The sequence below is a fragment of the Thermobia domestica genome, chromosome 11, assembly GCF_964235325.1.
Source record: "Thermobia domestica chromosome 11, izTheDome1.hap1.1, whole genome shotgun sequence".
NCBI lineage: Eukaryota > Metazoa > Arthropoda > Insecta > Zygentoma > Lepismatidae > Thermobia > Thermobia domestica.
Genome location: NC_137464.1, coordinates 211,543,365 through 211,566,589, shown reverse-complemented (window position 1 = coordinate 211,566,589; position 23,225 = coordinate 211,543,365). Strand labels below are relative to the sequence as shown.

Sequence of the window (23,225 nt, the reverse complement as noted above, 5' to 3'; positions counted from 1 at the left end):
CCGAGTGAGGGCTTAAATGAAAGATGAAAACCTACTGGTGAGCTAAAAGTCACACTGACTGTGCATCTCTTGCACGCGGCGAAAAGTTACTTGAGTTGTGAAGCATTACACTATTTAGATGCTTATCGAGCGACCGTTTCTTTCTCTCACACCTCACCAGTACCTTGGGTATCTTCTGCCTCGCATTTAAAGGGGAAAAAAAAGAAGAAGAAGACTTAAGATTTCCTTCCGTGCTCAAGACAAACGGCTGCGAAGGAACCTTGTATTATGTGCAGATGCAAAAGGAGATGGGCTACACACTCTAAGGTGACGCTTCTTCCTCTGGGAACGCCAGAGAAAGCGGAAGAAAATAAAACTCTCCGACAATCTTGTAAGCTTTTGAACAACGATATTCAGATTCCTTTATGAAAAAAAAAAAAAGGGCGAGAAAAAGAGGAAGCTACGTAGATTTATGTCAAAGAGAGTAAATGGTAATTTAATACCTGTTAGGAAACGTTCGTTCTATAAAGGCAACTAATCTTGTTCAGACAATAATAAAATTCTTGAGGACCGTACTTATTAAAAAGAAAAACGTATTCCGTAAGTGGTAAAACAGAGAGGAGAAAGAACATCGATCTTTTATTTTCATTTGATAGTGTTTCTTTCGAGGTGAGCAGTGGCAGATCTAGCCCGGGGGCGGGGAGGCCTAGGCCCCCCAGTTTGAAAGTTTATAGTAAACTCATGATACACCGATGATATTCTGGATTCTTGCTGGCCCCCCAAGCTTTTACCTTCTAGTTCCACCACTGGAAGTGAGGAATTTCGGTCTCGAAAATGAATCAAGAAGTACCTTTTTTAAGTTGAAGTCGAGATTGAAACATAACAATCCTCGTCCTGTTTTCGAGACGAGGAATTTCACGAATATCATGGCCGTCGTGGCCAACACTAGTTCACCCAACACCGTAAAAAAATAAAACATCATTTAAACACTTTTTGAACAGTTTTTGAGGAGAAAAATTGATAAAATAGTGTTCGAAAAGTGTGCTTCGTATGTCCAAGAAGCGTTAATTCTTAAAAACAGTCTGTAGTGTGACATTAAAACACTTCTCGGCAAACACTTCGGAAACAAATTTATGTCACACTCTGCAAACACATTTGAAACATACTTAAAAAAATATCTAAAAGAAGGTGGATATGTGTTATCCGGAGGTGTTTAAAAGAGTCGGTAAGTGTAAAGTGTCCTAACTGTTTCTAAAAGTTGTTTCCAAACATTTTGTAGTGAAGCCATAGAGCTTAAACACTGTTTTAATGTTAAATGATTCATAGTATTTTTTAAGAAAAAAAGCTATAATTGATAAAGTGATTGTACGAACACAATGGAGAGTATTTATCAACGTTTAAAGATGCGGAAGTCATTTCTCCAATTATAAACAAAGTTTAAACGTTGTTCGTGGATCTTACGTAATATGGAAGGATTCTGATCATTTCTAGGTGAAACGAAGGGGAAAAAGACATCATACATTTCGTACAAAAACTAACAAAACAAGATGAAAAAATTTCGAAATAAGACGAGAGGAGGTTTTTGAGAATCAAGGTGAGATAAGAAAGAATTATTCGTGAATCGAGACGAGATTTTCACAAAAAAATACGAGACAAGACGAGACGAGAATCCTTATTTCAAGTCTAGCCTTGTATATACACTATGTATTTAATACACAGGATGTCTAAAATGTGCTAGGCCAACTCTCGTATACACAATTCGAAAGCTTAGCAATATGTATTTATAAGCAAGTGAGCGGACCTTCCCAAAATTAAAATCCTAAAGCCGCCCCTGGCAAAAACTAGGTACCCTAATGATTGTAGACTGGTATCCGATATCAAAATCTGCTGGTAGACTAAATACATTTCACTATGTTGCACTTTACCACCATACCGATGGCATTTTCAAAAAAAAAAAAAAAAAAAAAAAACATTAGCCATTGTAAGATGATGATATTGAACTAAAAGAAGACGCCATGTTATGTGTATAGTTACAGAAAGTATTTACTGGAGCAGCACTTACTTTATGATTGCTATATTGTTTGTTTATTTCTTTGAAGATATAGAATAATATGAAGGGATAACAACAGTGGATTTACATAATGAAGAATTGGTTAATATATTTTATTTATAGTCAGTGTTAAATGGAAATATTATTATGCGAGGATTATTTGGGAGCACGAAGCTCCATTATGGCTGAAATATTGAGATAAAATTAAATTAGCAATATGTTAGAAACCTCAGTTGTCATTATGGTTAGGCCTAAGTAGTGTAGGCTTTACTAACGACTGTGTCCTTGGCAATATGTGTTATATTAAATCTATCTAATTTTAGGGCTACGTTGTGTTATGGTTCTGTTATGAAGAATAGCCACGTTATGTGTACGAATGGTTCGAGAAACAGTGCAAACATTCCAACACCTTCCATGGCCTGTAACTCTCCGGATCTCCACCCCACCGAGCACCTACAGAAAGCCATGGAACAATACAACCTCCCTCTCGATAAAGCCACATTCCTATGTCGGAATTAAAGGTCGCATTAGACGCAGCTTTGTTACCCACACCCAGAAACATAGCCAAGGGGGGATCCGAACTCTCCCCTTCGAAACCAGAAATGAAAAAAATTAAGGAAGAATAAAACAAAAAGAAACGAGAAAAAGAAGAACGTTAAAAATAAAAAGCTACAGCAAGGTTTTGGTTACTCTTCTAGGGATGCGCAAGAGTCGAGTCGAGACAGAATTTTCCGGACAAAATTCGAGTCGAGACACAGCTCTTCCAATACACTTTTCGATATACACTTTTCGAGTCGAGACATCACTTTTAATGAACATTTTCGAGACGAGACAGCCTCAAATCTTGTCTCGTGCGCATCACTATACTCTTCCTTGTGATGAGATTGGTATTACTTGCAATACACAGTGGCGAATGAGCGGGATGTCCTGGAAAAGCCAGGGAATTTTAAACTTCTAGGAAAGTTACGGAATTATCAGAGTTTCTGCTATTAGTCAGAAAATTTTCAAGCTTTCGAAAGCATATTGCCGTTCTGTAATATTGCCATTTTGGATATATTTGATATTTAAGATCTGTATCTGAAGCTCCTTTAAATGAACAAATTCACGTCCAGACATAGTAAATAACTTTTATAATTAAAAAATAATTTTAATTTTTTCATGTAGTTTCTACAACCATACAAATTTTCTCTTTTCCCACAACTTTCGTAATTTAGTTGATTTTCCTGTGCTCTGAACGTTCCTGATTAACTCTCCTGGACATAGTTTCGATAAAGGCACGTTGTTCTTGTATAGAAGGTTTGTGTTAAATATTTACTTGCTAACTGTTTTATTTTTCCTTTCTTTCCCTCTTTGGGTTCCAAAAAGTGTTGATGTAGTTCTGTCTATTGGTAACTAACCACAAGGTGTTTCAATGTAAGATGGATACTCTGATTTCTCCTGCTTTTTAACCAGACGATAATAAATAAACAAGAATCGAGTTTTTACAAAACTCAAAGCGTCCCCGAAATAAATAAATCACAAAAATACAATCATATAGGAAATAAAACATAAAACTGACGACTCAATTAATTCTGTGAGACATTTTTGATAATTATGAACCAACTAGTAAATGTTAGAATAGGGGAGGAAATGACAGTCCAATGGAAGGGTCCAACTGGAAGGGGAGTTCCACAGGAATGCTGTCTCTCGCCTACATTATTTAATATCTATCTAGAAAAGATAGTGAAAACGAGCCTACAACATGAAGACGGCATTTCAGTAGAAGGTAGAACGATTAGCTGTATATGGTTTGCAGATGATATGGCGGTTGTTGCAGACTTTAAAGAGACAATCAGTAAGATGTCAGAAACTTGAGGAAGGACTGTAAAGAATATGAGAAGGAAATGTTACCAAGACAAAAGCTGGTGATTGGAACAAAGGGGTTGGTGTCAAATGTAGAAGTAGAAGGGGAGAAAACAGAACAGCTGACTAGTTTTCGATACCTCGCTAATATTATTAATGATGAAATGAAGTGTGAACGTGAAACAAAGCAAGGATAGGAATGGCGAAAGAAGCCTTTAGGAGGAAGAAAATACTATTTTGTGGGATCTTGAATAAAGAGTTGAGAAAAAGATTCATAAAATGCTTCGTGTGGAATATTGTACTGTATGGGTAAGCAACATGGACATTACGCAAAAATGATTAAAAACGACAGGAATCTTTCGAAATGTGAATGTGAAGAAGAATGGAGAGTACTAGGTGGGTCGAGCGGAAAGCGAATAAGAGGGTCTTAAACATGTTGGGGGAGAAAAGAACAGTTTTAGATATTATTAAGAAGAGGAAGCGAAACTGGTTTGGACATTGGCTATGAAGAAACTATATCATGAGGGACGTGCTAGAAGGTATGGTGGCAGGAAAGAGAGGGAGGGGACGAAGGAAACTACAATTAATGGACAATATCAAAACAGAAAATTCGTAAGTGAAGACGAAGAAGTCAGCGAAAGATCGCGGAACATGGAAGCTTCTGATTTGCGTCAAGTGCCCTGCCAATAATGACAAAATACCTATAACAAGTAAATTCTATTAACAATTTATTATGACTTTCCTCTCCTTCAAACATCGTATGAACCTGAAATTATTGCAAATATTTATTTATTTATTTATTTTAAAAAAGAAAGGGTTACGTTGACTCTCCTTTATAAACTATTGAAACGCAAATCTAAAGCTTCATATACTGGAGCATCTGACTCATAAGCTAACTTTAGAAGAAAAATGTATTTCCATCACAAAGAAATGTACCTATTATTTTCATATTATATTAACTCATTTTGAATATGTCTTTTATGTTTTCTACACATACAGTACTATTCGAGAAAGAAAAGAAAAAAATATATATATATATACAAGTTCTTATCCATCGCATTCAGCTCGGCTGCTCTAAAGCGAAGTGTACCTGTGATTAATCGCCTTCTTCTTGTAGGAAAATCTAATCCCCTTTTTGTTCCCGCATACAATTTATGGGACTTCTAAATAAAACCAATACAGGAACGAAGAGAAAGAGAAACAAACACATAAATTGAGATCCTAGTGATATATATATGTGTATGCGTATTTTGTTGCATATAATCTATTTTCTCTTTTTCTCCCCTTTTACGTTTAGAAAACACAAAAATACAAATCAAATAAGAATGTTCTTTTCTCATATCAATAGATGCTTCTGCCTTATTGAATATTTATTTTAAAATGTTTAGATTTCAACACTTTCGTGCATTAGCACAGGTGAATAAGTAAGGAGGGGAGTCGTGACGCAAAGTGATTCACAGAAATTTTAGAGCGACTCGAAAAAAATGAGACATTCAAAGCAATTACCAACTACTAATTTGTATAAAAAGTATGAATTTAATTAGAAATAATGCTTTTAGTAGTGATGTGTAATGAATGGAAAAGTGGAAAGGGGTATTGGAGCCCAGAACCATTGAGAAATTCGAAAAGAATATATTGCTTTTCTGGGGACACATGTAAGGAGAGTTTAGGACAGTGATGGGTAAACTACGGGCCATGGGCCAGATGTGGTCCTCAGAAACATTCTATCTGACCCGGACGAATTAATTCCATCCGGCACGGCCCGGCCCGAAAGGAATAAAGAAATGTCGAAAAATAGAATTTTTAATTTTACAAAGAAATTATAAATATGAGTTTCTATTATTTTTACTAGCCTAAAGTTCAGAATTATCGTGGACTTGAGACACAGGTGGAATTGGTGGTCAATGAATTATGTCTAAGCTAAACTTACATAATTTCACATATTTTGGAGCTTCGTCATGGATATATAGTTAGCAAACGTGTCTTCAGCATAGAATACCAGGGTTTGATTCCCTGTAAGAGCATGTCTAGTTCAGATCCTTTCTATGCCTTGGTGATGAAAATGAATGGTCGAATGAATCACCCATTTCTTTAGAAAGGATGAAATCGAATGCATTTTGAACTTTAACGCATCATGAAATTATTATCATGTTCTTGTTTTACAAGTTAATAAATATTATAAAAGTACGAGGAATGAAGATAATTAACTTTTCATTACTTAATATTTTCCATTCATTTCAAATTACACTGTTAATTAATATGTAAGTTAATGGGTCTGTAACCGAATACATTTTACATAATCAAATGATAAATTCAAATTGAAGAAATCGGTTGAAAAGTGTTAGCAACATCAGTTGTTTTGAATAGTTCGAATTCTTTGTACTGAGTAAAGTTTCTAAAATTAAGTTCAACAATACTGTATAGTATAAGACATACACTGAATATATGATTATGCAAAGGTAAATTCACTATTATGTTTCCCGTAAGATTTGTGCTCCAAATTAGAATTTAAAGAATGTATTTAAAATGAAAAATTGCAACAGGCCTTAAACCGAAAGAATGTGTGGATTTTTAGGGTGTTGGTAAAGCTGGTTTCGCCGTCTTTGTTGATGTGGCTTCCATCTTGTAGAACTCTGAAGCCCACTGCACTTAACTAGATCATGCCAAAGGAATGGAAATCAACATAGAAAAGTCGAAAATCATAATCCCATGGAAACACCACTTTACGGATCAGAATAGATCAAAGAATGCTTGAAGAGGTAAATAATTTCAAATATTTGGGAAGTATTTTAATGAGAAACGGTTACTGTACCAAAGAGATCAAGTGAAGTGTTGTTGTAGCCAAAGAGGCACTCAACAAGAAAATCTCACTCCTAACTAGCAGGCTCAACATTGGACTAAGAGAGAAGATGGTCAAATACTATAAAGGGAGTACTGGATTACGTGTTTCGGAGTCTTGGACATTACAGAAATTAGATAATAAATAGTTAGAAAGCTTCGAAATATGGTGTTGTAGAAAGATAAAATGGACGAAGAGAGTAACAAAAGAAGATGTTTAAAAACGCACAGGAGAGGAGAGGACGCTTTTAGCCAGCATCCTTCGTAGGAAGGCCAAATTGGATTGGACACATCTTGCGAGGAAATTGACTTCTTCATAACACAATTGAAGGGAAAATGAAAGGAAAGACAGGAGGAGTAGAAAAAAAAAACAAGGACACAGTTGATAGATGATTTGAAAAATAGAAAAAAAAATGTTAGGAATAGCATTCCAGAGTTTAATAGCCTTACTCAAACCTTCAAGGCTAAGTCTGTAGGCTTCCACAAATTTGCATCTACATGGCTGCAGACTTAACCAAGACTATAGCAAACTTGCTAGTTTCTCGACTGCAAACTTGTTTCAGACTTGACAATACTACATAGCATAGGGCTAGCCTTAGAATTCCTTTATATTGATACACCTCTGTCAAGCATGATTTAAAATTTACGCTTGGCAATGCCATACACAGAGAGAACCTCTAAGGCTAAGTCTAAAACGAAGCATTCTTGCGTAGCTTTCATTCTTTCATCTGGTCTGAGCATACACAGCTTTATACGTCAAAGCTATCAGGACTCCAAGCATGACTTGAAATTTACGCTTGGGAAAGCCATAAACAGAGAGGATTTCTAAGATTAAGTCTATCAAGGGAAATTAAGGGAAACTTAGACATACTGTAGACGTGTTTGCTTATTGAGGTGTATACACATAACCACTAGTTCCGCCTCTATTGAACATCTCGATCCATACGGTACTTATCCTACTGTATTCACCAACAAGTAAACATAGTGAAGTTCCACGCTTTATGACTCTTAATCCAAGTAGCAGGTTTTTCCTCCCTACAGAACAGAAAATACGTCGCTTATGATTTTTGCTGTTTTTAGTGAAATAGCACTTATACATATTTATATATAAAGAATTTAACTATTTTTCTTGTTTGTTCATTTCTTTCAAAAACATATATGTTCTCAGAAATTTGGTTCAGAAGAATTCTTTTCGCTTAAAATAAACGCACAAGGAGCAAACGTTCAATTAAATTCACGATGGATTTATTTTTAAAAAAATCTTTTTTGAGGAAAGAAAGAAAGAAAAATAAATTAACCCAAAGGAAGAAAATTATAAAAAAGAAAGTAAAGAAGAAACATGAAAAACAAAAGAAGGATAAGGGAATAATAAGAATATTAGCTAACTAATTAAGAAGGCACAATGCTCCTCTTTTCTCGACTTCTGAATCAACTTGCAAAGTAAAATACATCCCATCCCTAATTCATTACCTTAACAATGAAACGTTACCGCAGCTATTTGAGCGAAGTCTTATACGAGCTTCCTCTTCAAATTAGCACGAGTTGTTTCTTCAACAGTTTTTCTTCCCTTGCATACCCTCCAGGGTTCAACTCCGATATTCAACTTCTTTAGGCTTTACTGGTGTGTATAGAGTCTATATATTATTGAGAGATTCTCGTTTCAGTAGTATAATAATAACATCAAAATTAACTCAACAATTTCGATACATAAGTTCAGATTAAGGACAAAATCCTTAATCAGTTGGGAGGGGATTCTTTGACATCATCACCATTGAAGTTCTACTATCATTGGGAGAGATCATTTCGAGTGGGTAATTCCATTTTCTACTTTATGATTATTCGTATTTCGTTGTCTACTTTTTAGTTTTCTTTTAGAATTTGAGATCGAATTTTGACCTGTATTTGTTTACCTGCTGCACTACAAAAATAAATCAGTGTTTAATCATAATTTGGACATTTCTTAGAAATGACCTCGTCATTGTTTAATATGCCCAAAAATATCCTGAAGTGGTTTATCAGTGAATAGAAATGTCTACAATGCCTCCTAAAACTTCATAATAGGCACTGCCATAAGAGTTTTCAAAATGTACCTGGACTTCTGGTATGTCCAATGAATATACGGGAACACATTCAAAAGTAATTTTCTCCACTATACTCATTGATCACATCAGAAGTTCAGGTACACTTTGAACATTCTTACGCCAGTTCTTATTAATTACTGTTAGGCGACATAGTAGACATTTTTCGTTCATTGATTGAACACGTTAGGACACGTTAAACTATGATTAAACCGTTGAAGTTTCTAAAAATGTCCAATGAATATAAGTTTCTAGATATTATACTTTACTTTTGAATATGTTCCCGTGTATAGAGATATATGAATATACGGGAACATATTCAAATGTAGTTCTTCTAGTATACTCATTGGCCTCATCACAAGTTCAGGTACACTGTAAAGAAAATAAAATAGCATTTTCATACTTCTCGTACAGACGTTGAGGGAGAAAAATATTAAGTGTGTGTTTATAAAGTGTCCTCAGCGTGTCCAAAAGCGTTAATTCCCGAAAACAGTATCTAGTATGGCATATTTAAAACACTTCTTATCGGCAAACAGTTCGGAAACAAAGGGATGGTACACATTCTGCACATTTTGTAGATACATCTGGGACATACCTGAACAACACAGTATCTACAAGGGGTGAATATGTCTCATCTAGAGATATTCAAAGAGTGTTGGTAATGTGTACAGTGTCCTACTGTGTCTAAGAGTAGTTTATGTATTTTTACACTATTTTTGAACATCCTTGATACTGTAAAAAATAAAACACCATTTACACACTTTTAGAATAATTTTTGAGGAGAAAATTGATAACATAGCGTTTAAAAAATGTGCTTCGTGTGTCCAAAAAGCAAAAATTCTTTTTTTTTAAAGTGTCTCGTGTAACATATTTAAAACACTTCATCTTGACAAACTATTCGAAAGCAAAGTTATGTCACACTCTGCAAACACATCCGGAACATACTTGGAAAAAACAGTATCTAAAGGGGGAGTGAATATGTGTTATTCGGGGGTGTTTAAAGAGAGTCGATAAGGTGTAAAGTGTTCAAACTATATCTAAAAGTCGTTTCCAAATATTTTGTAGTCTAGATCAGTTCTCCTTAAATACTATTACAATGTAAAAAATTAAAACACCATCAAAAACACTTTCAGTATAGTGTTGAGGGGAAAATTGATGAAATAGTGTTGGTAAAGCGTGCTTCGCGTGTCCAAAAGCATTCCTTCTCTAAAAACAGCATCTAGTATGGCATATTTAAAACACTTTGAACGATACAGTATCTACAGGGAGTGAATATGTGTAATCTGGAGGTGTTCAAGGAGTGTCGTAATGTGCACAGTGTCCTACTGTGTCTAAAAGCAGTTTTTGTATTTTTTGCAGTGGAGGAGGCATCGCAAGCACTTTTGCTCACTGATAGAATACTTTTGGACATGTTACACATGGAGTTCAACATGAACAATGAGCAAAAGTCGTTTCTAAAGGTATCCAAACACTGATTTTTTTCCAGTGTTCATAATAAGCACATTTCCGAACTTCATAATCGGTGCGAAGTTATCGACAAGCCTGCAACTAGAGGGGGCTAGGGAGGCCTTCCCCCTTAAACTTTTCGTGGCACCTCCAAACCTCAATACAAAAAACACAATTTAGTTATATGTAAGAGAATTTTTAATGACTTGGCTCCCCTAACATATTCATCCCCCCCTAAAAAAAACTCGTTTCGGGCCTGGTTATCGATAGTGCAAATAGACATAAAAATTCCCTTAAGACGGATAAGGGAATTAAGTGATTTACGTACTTTCTCGACAGCAAGGCTTTATGTGGCTACTATTCTAATAACCATGATTTTTATACAGTTTATATATATATATATATATATATATATATATATATATATATATATATATATATATATATATAGATAGATAGATAGATAGATAGATAGATAGATAGATAGATAGATAGATAGATAGATATAGATATAGATATAGATATAGATATAGATATAGATATAGATTCTATATATTCCTGTGAGTGAGAGAGCTCTTAACTCTGAAGTGAAAATAGATATGTAAACTTTGGTTACGGAAATGGATTCAGGAGTAAATTCCAGTGCTATTTGATACCCCACATGACTCCTTGCCATTTATAATATTATCCCACCATTCAATATGGTGCCTTTCAAGATGGCGATCGTGCACTGGAAGTATTCCCACATATAGGTGCCCCATCCCAGTTTACAATAGTGAAGTCAGATTTACCAAAATTATTCTAATTTTTGTGCCAAAAGGGTATTCTTGGATATTGCCTACTGGATTTCAAAATGGCGTCGGTGTAGCAGCTCAACGAAGCATTTGCGCATCGAGTGACTATTACTACGTTATTTAGCAACTCGAACTGAATCTTGTCACTAATTTTCATCAAAATTCAACTCTCACGGTTTGTGAACCTTCCTCCTCAGGAGACTTTATGGGGTAATAGCATGGTCAAATTATTTTGAAAATAGCTTGAGTAAAGTTCGTACAATAGAAGTCTCATTTATAATAACAGGCCAAATAATTAACATTCATTTCTTCTTAATTGTCTTCGTATAGTTTATGTTTAACACACTTTTCTACAAATGACATATACACATTTAAAAAAAAAGAAGAAGAAAGAAAAGAAAGTACATACCTCATTGGTTTGAACAACGCTTGTATGTCTTGCGGGTATTCGATAATGAGCTTCAGCTGAGTTCCGCCCTCTTTCTGACCTGGAATTAAAACAGATAATATCATCAACTTGAAACGAAACTAAAGCTCTAATTGGGTAATCAGAACAAAAAACACTATGTAAAGAAGAAGATTGATTTGTCACTGAATAGCAGCGTTATCTTTCCCCTTATCCTCCCATTAAAAAAAAAAAAAATCATTCACAATTTTGTCTGTTTCAAAGTTTGAATGGTGAAACTGCCCAAAGATAAATTGAATCGATAATCCGTGCATTTTTTTAAAAAGTATGTTGTTTCATTCATTGCTGAAAGCACATAATTTTATATCTTAACAGACAGTAACACCTTTGAAAGTGAAATTTTAATCGGAGTTTCTTCTATTTTTTACTGATAATAAAACAAAGAACAATGTCTACAAAGTGTTAAATTAGAAACTAGTGATGGATAATTCTGGAACGATTCGGAAAATCTTCAGTGGAATGAAAGAACCGAATCTCTGAAAGGAATTGGATTCACTTTGGTGGAATCAAAAGACGGATTCACTTGGGAAAATAAATTTACTCAGTGTTCTTGATAGATTGAATCGATGGATTTAGTTGATGGAACCAGGTGACGGAACCGAACAACAGTTGAGTGGATTAACGTGGATAGAAGAGGACAAAAGTAAATATTTCAGAAGCATACAATGAAGTACTGCCATATCTAGAAACCCAAATCTTCCTACTTAGTTTTTTGTGTGCCTTCTTTGCATACCATACTACTACCAAGAGCAAGAAATCAAAAAATAAATGAATAAATAAATAAATAAAATAAAAAAAATAAAAGGAAATTTTCGCGTATGTCTCGAAAGATGGCAACCCTTATTGTACACTTTTACTTACCCCCTCCCTCAGCCCCTTTGTGCTAAAAGCAACTTTATTAGCTGAAAAAACTGGTTTGAGTACTTTGGCCGAAAGAATCGTATTGAAACTTGGAACTATTTAACTCATCGGAATATAAGAATTCGATCCATAGGAAGGATAGAATGCTTGTTGGGAGGAATCAAATTGGATTAAAGAAATCGGAATTATACATCCTACCGGAGGCAAAGGATTCGATCCGGAGGATATTAGAGATATACAATATTCAATGTTTATCACATGACGGAATAATTAGATCTTTTGATAAGCATTACTTTTTGTAGATTTGGTAGAAAATTATGTTAAGTTTCTGTACAAGTTAACTCAAAAGATTTCCAGGATTAGAAGAAAATAGATTACATAGTTCAACAAATTGTGTAATCACCTAATAAATATTGCTAAATATATCTAATTTAATTCCTTACAGAATATGTTATTTGTTTCATTATTGTCAATGAAAAATAGATTAAACTCATGTTATAAAGTCATTCTTTTCTGTTGCAACTGGGGGCTCGCTTCAGTATAACTACGTATACAAATAAGTGAAACAGCTTGGCGTCTAACGGCGCTCTATAGATACCTTCGGAGGCTGAAACCAGTAACTACCGAGTAGCTAATGAATCCATTCCTTCAACAATTCCAAAGCAACAAATCCCGCAATTGAAATATTCTGACTTCTATACGAAACTCTTGAATTAAGCATATTTAAAACTACGAAACTTAATGTTGTCAATGTTTTTCTATAGGTCCATTTACTTTACATTACAACAATGGTAACCTTTACAAAATCTGATAAACAGTCTTTCGCTTGCTGTCAGTCGACACAAATTAGGAGCTACACTAAGTGGTGTTCTGAATGGCTTTACTCTTTCGAAGTATTTCATATATACATAGATGTGTATGTGGCGGTAACGTGCTAACACTTGTAGCACTATCGCGGCAAGGTAAGAACTACATTCGGAGTACACGGCGACACTACCAGAGCTTATTCAATTCTGTGTATGAATTTCCGGTAGGTATTTTGTCCTATACGAACATATATATATACAGTAGATCTGACTAAATTTTCAATACATCTCTCTTATTGTGAATATTGTGACTCCATAAGAATATATAAAAAGGATAGCGGAGAGCGCTGGCGAACGGCGAGCATATACACTCATCGCACATAAGGTTATCGTATTTTTCTACTGAAAATACAGAACGAGCCTTGAAATTTTTTTTTTAAAAAAAGCATGTATATTTGAGGGGTGTAGATGCAAAAGTGGCAATCTCCAATTTTTTGAGAAATTGACTTAGAGGTGGAACTGTATTGTTTTAAGTGTCCCCGACCGAGCGCTGAAGTCTGTTTGGATCAAAACCTACATCCTCCCAGTAAAACCCCCTCTTAATTAACCTACATCCCCCTATTAATCGTAGAAACATAGTTTGTACTTCGTTGGTTTCCTTATAAAGCAGAGTTTCCAAATGTAGCACTCAAATTTTCCTATTCTGTACCAGAAGCGGGAAAATCCCGCCCAAATCGATTTTTTTTCAGGAGAAAATTGCCCTTTTGCTCTAAATTTCTCCTCTCAGGGACATTTATAGATATATAGAAGTGGTACCGTTGGAAACCTACTCTTATTTGGAACAAAGCGAGATACAAATCATGATTCTAGAGTAAATAGAAATGTGCCAGGAACTTTTCCAATGTTTGAATTTTTGCTTTATTTACACATTTTTAGTCAATGAGTTTAGTAAAGTATCTACAGTATTATTACTGTGTATCCTAAAATCATGCATCGTACCTCATTCTCTTCAGCATGAATCGGCCTTTCGAACGGTATAAAGTGCATATCCCTATCGTGCACCTGGAGGGAGAAAATTTCCCCAAAAGGGAAATGTTTGTGAAAAAATATCCACGTTCATTTTCAAAACTTCCAATCTCCAATTTTGAAACAGTAATTACAAAAAATAAGGGACTTTCTCTGGGGGAAATTTATATTCAACCTTTAATATTGCTACGATCTACTATGCCAAAAAATCTGTACGTTAAAATCTTATGGAGTTTACGAGATATCAATTAATCGCTCGTCCTGAAAATTTCGGCCGAGCGGAGATTGCCACTTTTGCGTCTACACCCCTCATTTACAATACATATGTCATTAAAGCATTTAAAAATATTAACTTTCTTATTTTAACAGTACATTTAATTATTTGATATTTTGATTATTATTAGGCTCATGAACTTCATAACAGTGATAATTACAGGGATTGTCCATGGAAGAATTTAAAATTACAGCGGTTGTTCAGGGAAGAATTTACTCCCGAGGCAAATCTCCAATCGTGCTTAGTAAAGGTTACAAGTATTTTCGCAGTACTACTTTATTTCCCTGTGTCTCCCGCCCGGGAGAAACCGTCTGAAATGATTACTACTTCATAAGCTCCCTTTCTAACACCAACTGATAACCAACGGTCCTCAACAAAAGTAACAAAGAAAAAAAAAAAGAAATAACTTGTAAGGTTGTTAAACTTTAGGTGATTTGTATAACTATAATCATCTAATATAAAAACATCACCTAGGTATCACGCATGAAATTATACAAATAATTTTTTTGTTATTCAAGATAGAAAGTGTTACTTATCTGCGTTTACACTATAAAAGAAAAAAAAAACTTTGTTTCGCTCTTTTTCATGTATCGATTTCAAAATTCGAGCTCGGCATCGATTAAGATAAAAGAATACTCAGAGAGTATAATGTTACAGTTCTTTCATTAAGTCAGCATAATGAGAATAACCTTTGATATGACTTAAAGTTTGAACTGTCAGCAAGCAAATACAGGACAAATGCGCGTCATGCACAACTGTCACACATGACAGGAAAATAGATGGTAAAATAGAGGACAATCCTGTATATACATGTATATACATGTAAAATAGAGGACAATCCTGCAGGACATCTGGCAACCCTATCGTACATATACACTCATGCCCATAAGATAAGGAAAACTGGGAGAAATTGACATACGAATGAGGGCGAGGAACCAATTCCTATCTGCGTACTTGGATGTGTACAGCAGCTCCTGTGAAATGCATCCCACTCTTACACAATCATCTGTCGGAGGCCATTCAGAGTCCAGGGTGGTAGAATTTGGGTTGCAATCCGACGTCCAAGTGCATCTCAGACGTTCAATTGAATTAAGTTACGGAGAGTGTGGTTTCTACTCCAAACGCGGATTTCAGGTATCTTCCCACTACCTGCTACCTGTATAGACGGACATTATCGTCTATCACAAGAAACCTAGAGTCATATGCACAATGGAAAAATTCAATATGTTGTTGCAGAATAACGTACCAATAGATCGCATCCGTCACAGTACCATGAGGGAACATATAACCTGGCACCGCTATAAAAATTTAGTTCCACAAACCTGACAGGGTCATAACGTGTTTCTGATCCTCGATACACATACAGACATCGAAAATCACTCTGCAAAGTGAACGGGAATTCATCAGTAATCAGAACTCCAGCTCGATGTTTTAGAGTCCACTCATGGTGGGGTAGACATCATGTTAAACAATCCTGGTGGTGTCGTAGTATGAATAGTGGGCAGTTTTGCATAAAAAGCATCTCGTGTAGCCGTCGATACATTGTTTGTCGGGAGACATAGGACCCAGAGGTCTCGAGCTAATACATATACAGTGCTAGTTAGACGTCGTCAGATATTACCAGATAGCAGTCGTAGCGTAAGTTGTGATACGTAGGTGATCTAATCCATACTTCCTTCGAATGTTCTTACCCTTATAGAATCTTGTCACAGTCACGAAATTACACTAGAAGCCATATCCTTTCTCAGATATCAGGGTGAACAAGCAAACAAACAATTGTTCAGTCCGCCAGCAAGAACTGAATATTTAATGCAATTTGAAATAACTGCATTTTTGTTTTTTTTTAATGCAATACAAACAGGAATTTAAAAAAAGGATATAATACTTAATCATGGTTTCCTTTTTAACTTTCTTTGATTTTTTGAGTTTATTCTGTTTTAATGTGTACTGTTCAAGTAATTCGTCATGACTTCGGTGTATATAAGATAGTCCTCACACACACTTTTACTATTTACAAAAAGAATGTTGTGCAACAAACTACATTCAGATACATCTTGATTTATAGTGGAGAAAGGGTACAGAGCAATACCAAATTTAAAGAAATATTAGCCGTATCAATTTTTTTTTTTAAACATGATTGCTTCAATTTTTTAGATGATTGCTTAGGAGTGTCCGGAAGCAAATATACTTGGATATTGGGTCAGAGATGCAATCAATCTTGGAATCAACAACTTCTTTTCTTACATTTTTTTTTCAAACAACTGAATCTTTGGCTCTTTGGAAATAGCCCATAATTAATAATCTGTCAACGCTCAGCAAAACTGCCATCCCTTTCTCTTGGTTCTTTTCGTGACAACGGTAACTTACGCAGTGGTCAAAGGAAGGCTATAGCTGGGGAAAAGGACATTGAAAAAGACGGCACGAACGAAATGCCTTCAACAGCCACCAACCAAAGTCCACGCTATAGAGTTATCTATTCATAGCTATTCATCTTCTCAAACTGAATTCATTTTCGCCTCGCAAAGAAGGTATCTTTTCACTTTTCCTTCCAAGAAATCAGATTCTTTTTATATATGTAATTTTTCTTTTTAAGAAAGAATAAAAAAAGAAGGAAAAATCATTAAATTTATCACGTATAAGGCTATCCATCAACACAACTGCTGACGCAGCATTATATCTACGGTACACACACACACACACATGCCAAACAAACATTACAAAAAGAAGACATTATGGGGGTCTTTTCTCCATACACCACCGCGAACGGTGATATAATAAGGTGCTATATTATATTATACACAAAGAGAGTTATAGCCACCATTTCTAAAGGGGGTTTTCAGAACAACCTGCTTGTTATGTGAAATGAAAAAGGGTTTTTTGTATGACGACGACGACTCCTACTTCAGTTTTCCTCACTAGATTGGAAGGCACACAACATAGAAATCGACATTTAATGGTAACAGTGAGAAACTGGTACCATTCTCCCAACGTCAAAATGTACATTGCTTAACCTGTACATGCATAGGGTAGGTACAAGATGCCCTTTTCAACAGAATGAAATAACTTTGAATCGATTCAAGTTTTAATTCTTTGGTACACATATACAATTACAAAAGTGTTATGATTAAGCATTTAAGGCTCATCCCTAAATTCAGCCTTATTTGTTTTTAATTTAGTGGATAACTTTAAGACAACGAAGAATATCAGAAAAATAGATAGTCAAGTGGTTTCTACAAAATGCAATCCGAAAAAATAGATAGTGAGCCAAGTGGTTTCTACAAAATGCAACCAGAAAAATAGATAATGAATCAAAAGGTTTCTACAAAATGCAATCAGAAAATAGATAGTAAGTCGAGAGGTTTCTACAAAATGCAACCAGAAAAATAAATACCGAGTCAAGATGTTTTTACAAAATGCAACCAGAAAAATAAATACCGAGTCAAGAGATTTCTACAAAATACAACCAGTAAAATAGATAGTGAGTCAAAAGGTTTCTACGAAATGCAATCAGAAAAATAGATAGTAAGTCGAGAGGTTTCTACAAAATGCAACCAGTAAAATAGATAGTGAGTCAAAAGGTTACCACAAAATGCAATCAGAAAAATAGATAGTAAGTCGAGACGTTTCTACAAAATGAATCAGAAAAATTTATAGAAAGTCAAGTATGGTTTTTACAAAATGCAATCAGAAAAATAGATAGTAAGTTAAGATGTTTCTACAAAATGGAATCAGAAAAATAGATAGTAAGTCAAGATGTTTCTACAAAATGCAATCAGAAAAATTGATAGAAAGTCAAGTATTCAAGTATGGTTTTTACAAAATGCAATCAGAAAAATAAATAGTGCGCCAAATGATTTCTACAAAACGCAATCGGAAAATTGGATAGAAAGTCAAGTGGTTTTCACAAAATGCAATCAGAAAAATAGATAGCGAGCCAAATGGTTTTTACAAAATACAATAACTTGTTTCCAAACCTTTTCTTATAGACCAGAAATTAGGGTGCCAGACCAGAAATCATTTATGATCATAATTGTTCATCAATTAAATTCATACACTACATTATGAGTCTTGAAAACAATTACTAGTTTACATAACAGCATTTTGCATATATTACATTTTGCATATATTACCTGGTTCACTTTTTAAATTGTTGATATAATTTATTGTTTTTTAAAAAGTTACAAAAATTCAACAAATTAGGAGTAAGTTAGTAAATACTCTTACAGCGCCTCACAAAGGAGAAACATGCTCAAATTGTTAGCACAAATTGTTTACATTAAATGATTAACAGTCACTTATTCACAATAGTTCACAGTGAAACCAAGAGCATTTATTCCTATCCATGGTTCCCGCTAATCTCCGCACTGTGGATCTTAAATTAATTCCACTCTTAAATTACTCAGTTGTTCTGACCTCCAACATAGCCTCCTTTCCAGGTAGACTTTAATATATGTTTTTCTCGAATAAGTTAGACTCTATACATTATTTTTGAACACATTTTTTTTTTAAATTGCTAACTAGCTTAATGTTTCAAATAACATTTTCACAAGTCTCTAAAAATTCCCGTGACGCACATTACGTCATTACTTTCTGGCATACGGTGTTGTATCGTGCGTTATCACGTTTCCTTGAGAGTATAGGCACACGGAAGATACTGTATATGTTTGGCAATGTGCGTACCAGAATACCAATGGTCCTCTGTGCAGAACAAACATTTGGAACATTATCTAAGGTTCTCCGATTCAGAACAAAAACCACACAAGATCAGTATTATAATTGTTCTTTAGTGCGATAGTGCATTTTCGTATATAGCAAACTGATAACGAATTTGAGAGATACAAATTAGCAATAATAATATCAATACCAAATAATTTTGCAGTCCAGTTCTGACACCCGACAACATCGTCCACTGAATAGCTTAATCTGTTTCACCTTCGGACTTAACCCCTTTCTGCATGATTTTTTTCTTTTAGCGAAAAAAAAATAATCAGTATTGGAAATCCTCATATGGGAACTTGAAAAATGAATTAAAACTTGAATTTTAGATTTTTCACTTAATTCAGACGAGAAAGAAGTAAGTGCCAAATATGGCACACTTACAACTCACAAAGAACATGTCAGATGACACCAAATCTCTTATTCGTACACGTCAATATCTCACACAGCAGACAAAACAGTCATTGCCTTTGATAAATCACAAAAAAGCTAAAGTGAAAAAAGGGTATGTGCCATATATGGCACGGCATGCGGTAAGGGGTTAAAATGCATGTATTTATAGAGTGTAAGAACGAACTGTATTTGCTTAGCATTAATAATTATAACTGTTTCTTTACTTAATAGTTCAAAATGTAAGTTAGTATGGCTCTCTTTGATTGACATTTGTTTGAAAACAGATTCTCATTGGTTTAGAGCAGGCGTGTCAAACTCGCGGCCGGCGGGCCAAATGCAGCCCTACCCCGAGAAAATAACAAAAAAATGTATATAACTTACTTATTTACAAAACTTACCAATGCTAAGAAAGTACCAGCTAATTTACAGATGGAATTAACAGAAATTCAGTCCAAATCAACTCTAAAGCAAATATTCAATATCCCCGAATTTTGTAAATACTTGCTTGCACATGTGGTCCCCAAAAATCTAAAAATTTTCATCTTACGTGATTTCCAAGTTCGGTAGTACGTATGTTAGAAATACTTTTCTCACTTATGATAAAAAGGGGGGAAGATCCACCCTAACAGGTATTTATCTAATCTCTGGTTTCAAAAGAGTTAGTGCCAGCATATCTTCAGACATCCAAAAGCTTGTTGCAGAAAAAAATAAATACAGAAACAATAGAATTCATCCATTACTCGAATTTCCTTATGTTCCTTCTATTTCTTAAGGAACTGCATTCTTAGGTAAGATGATATGCATTTACTCACTTTTAAATATACATAATTATGAAAATTACTTTTTTTTTCCTTGCGGCCCACTCTATTGTAAACTGATGATTGTTTGGCCTACTTGAGATACAGAGTTTTATCTGCCTGGTTTACAGAGGAGAAACATGTCTGGCCACAATTACTCACAAAAAACAAAACATAAAACTGTTAAGTTTAAAACTTGAGCACCATTAACAACAACAGTAATTATAATTGAAGTGCAAGAGTTTTGTCTGTTTGTTCGATGTGTGTAAAACTTGAAAAGTTCTCATCATACAATAGTAAACATTGTATACTTATTTCATATTACTGTATTTACTATGAGCTGAATATAATGAAAGGTATACATATGTATTATCTTCGGAAGGTAGTAACTAAGGTTCCTAATAATTAGGAAACATAGTACATTAGATTCTTATTAGCTAAGAAATATAAGAAATTAAATGCTTTAAAAATTAAATGAAATCTTTAAGTTTTACGGCCCACGATTATGCCGGCTAGGCTAAAGGAGACGGTGTTGATGAGAAATGAATGAAAACGCTGGAATGAAAAAAATGAAAAAAGTGGTAGGAAACGAAAAAAAAAACGCTAGAAAACCCAAGCACACGATGTCCGTCCATCCCACCACAAAACTCACTTGGCGCGAGCTGGGGTGAACGCTCTGCCACTGAGCTACCGCGGTCCCTAGGTGCTTAATAGGTAATAATAATAATAATAATAATAATAATAATAATAATAATAATAATAATAATAATAATAATAATAATAATAATAATAATAATAATAATAATAATAAATTAGATTCTTAATTTCTAACTGAAATGCCTGTTCTTTGCAGGGAATGAATAAACTATATGCAAAGCATTTGAAAGACATATTTTTACACCATTTTTCTCCTTGAGATACATATTTCAACCAAAGTAAAATTATAAAAGCATAGCTCGAACAAAGTACTATTCTATGTCCAAACATTCATTTCAAGTGGTTCAGTCATTATATCGTGAAAATGCAATATACAAGTCGATTTTATGTTTATTATAGAGAGATTAGATTATTTTTATAAGCTAGAAAAAATAGTGAATTAGATTTAGAATAGCTAGAATATGTTGTACTTACTGATATGGATAATTGGTAACTTTTGCATATCCTTAAGAAGAGCTTCTACAAGTGGGTCATCCTTTCGGTACAGCTCCCGCTTCGAAATGGAGAGTTGGAATTTTTCCAAATTCGTCATATTTGGTCTGAAAATTTAAAAAGAAATAAGGAAAACATTAGCAAAAATGTATAACTAATGTGTTACACATGTTTAAAACTGATTGTTTTTACGAAATCAGAGAGGATCTCCAATATTCTCTTCTACCAGTGGATGCAAAGGCTTTGGGTTTTATTTAACCATTAAAGTATCAACAAGAAATTTCTGAATTCCTAAGAAAAACTAACCTCTTCTCCCATTTGGTACACCTATAATATATTGACACAAGACTTCAGAAAATATGAGCTGCCATGTTTTCAGGAGATGTTTTTTCGTGATCAAGTGGCTCAGGCGCGTAATTTCTATGTACTTGGTCCTGTGTTTGATTCCCACTGCTTACTGATACAAATCACAATACTAAACTGAACACTTTAAACAATAAATTTCAGCTTGTATAGCATCAGTATTGAAAAAAAATAACTTCAATCAATTGTTATCACGTTTATTTACCATGTATTTCGCATGCCTACAGGGTGACCCAAAAGTAGGTATACATACCTGCATTGATCAAATATAACATCCTAGATTATGGGTTTATTTGCCACGGCTGTTCTGAGCTTAAGATATAAGTAAAAAGGCTTTAAGAACAAATAATAAAGAAACTAAGTCTATCTGATGGATAACAATAAGAAATTATATGTATAAAAAGCAATGAGTTGATCAGTACTGGGCTGTATACCTACTTTTGGGCCACCCTGTATACTACCCGACATAATGCACTAATTGAACAATTAGAAATCCTATAAGCTGAAAGTCTGCTTCTCTACTTCAAGTGATACATTTAGACTTTTGGATAAAATAGGTCATGGACGATGGGATACACGACCCACCATTAAGTATAGGAATTTTGAACGCACCTAATCATGAAGTTTCCATTCCTATAGGCCTAACGTTTCCAAAAGAGAAAACGAAAGCTAATTAAACCTTACGACGTCTGGTAATTACCCCATGTAATGAGGCAATAAAAATGTCTAATTTTGAATGGACTACTGATTCAAAAACTCAAAACTTTATCAAGCTACATATTAGTCATGTGTAAATCGAAGTCAAATATTTACTAACATTAAATTCTATCAATTCATAAATTGGCCATATTGAAGAACACTAAAAATACGTATTTTCCATATTAGCTGTGTCTGAAGCCATTATTGATTCTATTAATGACTGAAGCAAAAGTAGATTTCATATTATATAGCGCATAAAGGATATATTTGTTCGGTATCTAACAGCTGCTGCTGCTGTAGTAAGTTGCTTAACTGTGCAACCGCCTATTTTCTAACCTCAAAAAGGTTGTTGGAAGTGCTTAAATAATGTTTTAGTGAAAATAAAAGTTTGCTCTTCAGCGCAAGACAATATTAATGCATCTCTCAAAAATTCATATTTAAAAAAAACTGAAAGAAAAAGCGTGGTTTATGTTTGTACGAGTAGGTAGTTGCATGACCGCTGCAACATTATCATGTAACATTAGGCGTATGACACAGAGTTTCTACTTCTTAACATGGAAAAGCACATGGAAAACCTGCAGCGCTTCTATCTCCTTGTATTATCAACAACTGGTTGCAGTTACTTGGCAACCAGTACATCTTATATCC

The 23,225-nt window shown here is 34.4% G+C and overlaps 1 protein-coding gene across 1 annotated transcript in view; it reads right to left on the bottom strand.

The window, feature by feature from the left end:
• LOC145664704 (extracellular serine/threonine protein CG31145) overlaps positions 1-23,225 on the bottom strand; it is a 581,685-nt gene that overhangs the window by 89,491 nt on the left and 468,969 nt on the right. Inside the window, exons 2-3 of the mRNA XM_081731569.1 lie at positions 21,498-21,622; positions 11,437-11,515 (exon numbers count right to left, since the gene is read on the bottom strand). Of these exons, the coding sequence (XP_081587695.1) occupies positions 11,437-11,515; positions 21,498-21,622 (204 nt within the window). The remainder of the gene's footprint in view (positions 1-11,436; positions 11,516-21,497; positions 21,623-23,225) is intronic.